The 5,651-nt window shown below is 41.4% G+C and overlaps 1 protein-coding gene across 1 annotated transcript in view; it reads right to left on the reverse strand.

Moving 5' to 3' along the window:
- Positions 1-5,651, reverse strand: part of MAPKBP1 (mitogen-activated protein kinase binding protein 1) — a 152,685-nt gene that overhangs the window by 5,077 nt on the left and 141,957 nt on the right. Inside the window, exons 29-30 of the mRNA XM_018560054.1 lie at positions 4,264-5,097; positions 1,027-1,112 (exon numbers count right to left, since the gene is read on the reverse strand). Coding sequence (XP_018415556.1) covers positions 1,027-1,112; positions 4,264-5,097 — 920 coding nt within the window. The remainder of the gene's footprint in view (positions 1-1,026; positions 1,113-4,263; positions 5,098-5,651) is intronic.

Below are 5,651 nucleotides of genomic sequence, written 5' to 3' on the forward strand. Positions count from 1 at the left end.
CCCTCCCTCCTCCTCTGCCCGCCCCGTTCCTCCTCCTCTGCCCCCCCCCATTCCACCTCCTCTGCCGGTGTTCTATCAATCCGTCGGACTCGTGTCCTAGGGATTGATAGAACACCAGCGTCAAGTCTCCCATCAGCGGCTGAAAACAATAGCAAGCCTGCTATTGGATACTTTAAATTGCAAAAGCCAATAGCAGTCTGGCTATTGCATCCGCCCACTGTCAATCAGCAGAGGAGGACCTGAAGGAGAAGTTTCTCCTTCAGCTCCCTCCTCTGCTGATTGACAGCAGGCAGGTGCAATAGCCAGACTGCTATTGCAATTTATAGTAACCAATAACAGGCTGGCTATTGCTCCAAGCCACTACCTACTGTGTTCACATTCAGCTGCCTCAGCAGCTAAATCCAGTGAAGTGGAAAGGTGACACCAGTGGACCTCCATTGTCACCTTAAAGAGAGTCTGTCAACTCCAATGTGCCATCAGATAGGGAGGGATCACATAGGGGGTGTGAGCCCCCCCCCCCCCCCCCCCCCCACCCACAACAGCAAAAAAAAAAAAAAAAAAAAAAATTAAATAAAAACTTTCCCCCTCAGAAATTAAAAGTCCCCCAACCCTGCAAACTCGCGTATACTAAACGGAAACACAAGTCGGGTACACCTACATAGAAAACCAATGATTGCGCTACACATCAGGTATCGTCGCATATTTTATTTTAAGTTTAAGGATGGTATTTTTTTTATTTAATTAAGCGAAAAAAAATAATCAGCTAACTAATCGATTATGAACATAATCGTTAGCTGCAGCCCTAGTGTCTACCCGAACAGGAAGTGAGGAAAAATTTCCCCAGAGGCCAACCAGGCAGCAATAAAAACCTGACAGGTTTCTAATAATTCCCTGCTCTACCCAAAACTAAAAAAGTGGTTTGAATTAAACTTTGCTTGCTACGTTTATATTATTTGAAGCAGTATTTATGGTCTCAAATTTCTATAACCATACATAAATGTGTGAAGAAACAGAGCAGTTACCTACCGATCGATAGAGTCTGAGGGCTCTCTGTAAGCTGTCCTGCAACTCCGAGGCAATTATTTCACACTGCTCAAAGCTGACTGGTTGTGCTGAAAATAAGAACAGTCAGGCATATAAGTATATATTTTCAATTTCAAAGTAATATTTTCAAAATTAATAGCGTTTTAAAGGGTCAGTCTACCAAAAAGCAATACTTTAGGTCTGGACAGTTGTTAGCATGTTGTATCAACTTCTATTTTATCTTCTTAGCGTTAGCGCATATGCTTGAGACACATTGGAATGGAGGAATAAAAGGAAAGCACTAACTGATCTCAAAAGGGGCTTAAAGAGGAACTTTACCCATATCTTTAAAATAACAACAAAGGCACCTTTAGAAATGTTTAGTAATGACAATCTACAAATACATACTTCTAGATAATTGCAGACTTTTTTTTCTTTCCATACCTTATTATTCTTTGCCTCCCCATTCTCCTCACAGTGGCAATTTTTAATAAGGGCAGATTAATATATCTACCTTTACTTCCTGGAACTCTGGCACATGTGACTAGGACATGTGACCATGCACATCATCTCAGTGGAGGAAAATGCCTTTCCCTGAGGGCTTGGGCACGATTACATCATTTGTGCCAAAGTGGACCAGGAAGTGGATGAACTCTATGTGTAAGTAAATAAAAAACATGTTTGTTTAACTAATGTCATATGATATTATATTAGCATGCAGAACTGCATGCGGATGTTATTTTTAGTTAATAGGGGTAAAGGGCCAATTAAAAGATATTGTGCCTTATTAAGGCCAATTAAACATGTGCCTTATCCAAGCAAGAGAAATCAAAAAGGTCCACTTAAATGCTGTGCCCACCTCTAGCATATACTGTACTAACCTACCCTTTACTCTTGTGCCAAAATGCCTACCACCAGGGGCAAAGAGAAATACTGGTACTTCCTCCTATATGACAGCACTGGTGCTCCAAAATTGTTACACAGGCATCAGCATGGTCACATGGTGGTGGCGGAAGTCTTACCAGCCCTATGTAAGCTCTATTGTGATAGACTTGGAGCTTCTCTTCACTCCTGGTGGTCAACAACCTTGTGGTAGTGAAGGGAAAGCAAGCATAGGATGCTGCAGGGGCCAGTTTAAAGTGAGCCTGTTGCCTCATCCTGCATATATAAAAGGTATAGGCTTTTCCACTGGATTGGTGCTTCCAGACACTAGCATAAATGCATTAATAATGGTTTAAGGGCAGAATTGTAATTATTACACATGTGGTTCTGTCAAAAAAACAGGATTTTTGTCTTGTCTATAAAATAAATTGCTTGGAATATATGTAACCGGACACAGGTAGTTAATTCTTCAAGGGATGGGTTATGCAGCTACCTCCAGGGAAATGAACACTGGCAAATCAATCAAAGCTGTACGACAACCCTCTATTACCCTTACGACTGTCAGCCTGATTTAGTTTTGTAGCAAGCAGTACAAGAGTGGTTCACAAAAACCTGAGAGGAGGGTCCTGTGATGTACTCCAAGAAAAGTATTTTACAACTATGACTAAGATCCTGGTTTCTGGATTGTAAATAACACGACACAGAAGTTAATTCTTGACAGATGAGTTGTCCAAAAGCAGTCCAACAGCGGGGCAGGAAGCAAGCAAACTACAGTTAACAGGCCTGTGAAAACTAACGTCAACAGGGACGCATAACAAAAGGGGCCCGCATATCAGAGGGACACCTGAAGAACCTTGCATCTGAAGCACGCATCTGCAGAGGCTAACATTTTGCAAAGGTGCAGAGGACCAGGTGGAACGAGAAGCTGGCTGCCCCATACAAGGTCCCCCAGGAATGACAAAGAGGGAGTCAGACTTGCAGATGGGAAACTGCAGCAGAAACCACATCAACATTACAGGCCAGCCATGCATCTTCATTCCAGCAGGGTCTGGGTATAGTCTGCCATGGCTCTGCCAAGGAGAAAACCAATCCAGATAGCTGCTGTTCGGTGCAGCAGTGGCTGTGAGCAGGCAAAATAAACTTGCTAGACAAATATTTAGCAGGAAAGTGAAGAAAAAAGATGTACTTCTCTCAGAGCAGAGAGAATGTGCCTATCACCTAAAGACACCAGCAAAAAACAAACAGGCAGGCTGGGGAAGGAAGGAGTTATATAGGGCTCTTACATTTTTTAGTGATTTGCCATTGTCAAACCATCCTAAAAAGGTAGCTGCCTAACCTGCCCATTGAAGAATTAACTCCCTGGGTCCTTTGATGTACAATTAAGAAATAGGGACTAAATGATGGCAGTCCTAAATTTTTCACAGCAAAGGCACTTAGGAGTTACTTATGCAGTATACAACCAACTATATGGGGTAGTGGACACAGTGCTGAGTATCAATAATGGTGGATACTATTAAAGAGTATTATACACAGAAGCAGGTACCAACAAAATACCCACACCAGCATTAATACTTAAAGTTGCTGCTGCAGATACTACAACTTAGAATAGTTGCCTGAATGGAAAAAGAGCCGTGAAGGAATACAGGTGAGGAGAGATTTCCCCCTGTTTTGACAAGTCCAAGTTAAGGGACAGAGAGTTATCAAGATAGGCACTGATTGTGCTATTGGAACTCAAATCAGGGCTCTGGTAGGCAGTTTGGTAAACTTGCTTGCTTAAGACTTAATGGAGGATTGCCTAGGATACCAGTGTATGCATTACTATCCTTACTGTTCTGCAAAGAGCTAGTGTTGTGATTAGGATAAAGAGGCTGTGGGGGCTCTAGCTGGAGGGATCCTTAATAAAAGCACTACAAAGAAGACCCCCATTCCCCACTAAAGACATTTTCTCTAAAATTCATAAAACCATTTTGACTGCTAAAATATATTATTTGCAAGTAAGCAGCTACAATACAGGTACATAACCCTATAAAGAAGAAAACATATTGGCTTAAACAAATTTAAAGTAATTAAAAAGATAATAAATGTAAACTTTACACTTGGCTAACAAGTCAACACAAAACACAAATATAAAAAACAGTTGTAAACTTAATCCAATATCCCAAATCAATTAAGGAAGTGAAGGTGTAGTAAAATCATGTGCCTCACCATTCTTTGTATTGCTAATGGAACAAGACAGGTATGAACAGGGCGAAATAGGCCAGAGACTGGATGAAGAGAGATAAGATGGAGTTGGAAGGTCACCCACACAAATAGGAGACAGAAAGGGAGATACCACCTGTGGTGGACCTCTTTGCCCACCTGAGTCCAGCGCTGATGCTGCATTGAGTGAGGGAGATCTGGGTCTCATGGTTTCAACCGGACAGAGTCCCGAGTGATTGTCTGGAGTGTGGCCAATGGTAGAAGCTCTACCTCTTGGTACAGGTTTAATGATGTCCAAACTTAAGTCCAATTTGTCTTGAGTTGTGTTCATCCTAATGTTCGTTGGGCTGACATCATCCGGACTCCCTTTTGTAGAACCTGGGCTTTCTAATGAACATTTTTCACTTCCTCCAGAAACTTGATTGTCACTACGACAAGTTAGATCTGTAAAAGATAATCTAGGTTTCCAGCTACACCCTGGTGATCTTGGCGATCTCGGAGACTCCATTTCTAATGTATTTCTGCTTTTACCAAAGGAAAGCAATGGTCGGTCAGGCAAAGGCTTTCCAATGTCTAGAGTCAGATGTGCCCGGTTCTTTGACTGAAAAGTCTTTGGGGAAGGGTTGTTTGCACTAGGCTGCAAAACAGGTTTAAAACCTGTATTGTCCTTTGTCAGATTGATCTTCTCTGCCTCAGTGTTCGATATCACGCCTAGGTCTGGTTCACAAAAGCTTTGTTTTCCATCTGAACCAGGTAATGGCTCCTGTGTTTCCCCAAGGTTTAAGTTTTCTCCCACAGAGACACTCCTGGAGATCTTGGCCATGTAACTTGTTGTTGGGTTCATGTAGGACCTTCCTCTAGATGATTTCACATCCTTGGCTTGGAAAGGAGAAGACTGAGCCTCCACTTTCATTAGCGTAGCTGGCAAAGTCCGACGATGACTGGCCTTCTGCTCCTTTTCTGCTGCAGTCTGAGTTTGCGGCCGCATTTTAACTGCAAATATATTGCAATCAAAAAAGAAGGTTAACCATCTTTTAAATGCCTCTCTTGTACAATAAGTGCTTATGTATCAAGTATTTAAATTAAATTATGTAGCACAGTAGAGCCTTTTTAGAAGTAAAATAGAAATTAGATGGCCACAGTATATATTTTATGTTATATGTGTGATTAACAAACATGCAATCCAAATTTACTCATGTAACATAGCAACTGATCACAAATATACTTTGATGTCATGCAGTTCTCTGACCTAAGAGAAAACATGTTATCCTTCTTTAGCTAGTGATTCGTAAAACCTGTCTAACTGCCTTGTTGTCTTCCTGCAGTAAAGACAAAATCATTATTCCTGCTGCAAGATGGTTTACACATATTTTTTTAATGTAAAGCACAACTCCACTGTAGCATGTTTGCAAACATCAACATTTTAAACAATAGCTTTACCAAGGAACTGTTCAACCCCAATTGGTTTTTCCCCAAAATGGCCACAAGAATAAAAAAGTTGTTTTTAAAGTACAATCAGTAGTGGCCTGTCTCACACCCAAACACCC

This window comes from Nanorana parkeri, unplaced genomic scaffold (assembly GCF_000935625.1).
Source record: "Nanorana parkeri isolate BGI_ZX_2015 unplaced genomic scaffold, ASM93562v1 scaffold430, whole genome shotgun sequence".
In the NCBI taxonomy this organism is placed as follows: Eukaryota; Metazoa; Chordata; class Amphibia; order Anura; family Dicroglossidae; genus Nanorana; species Nanorana parkeri.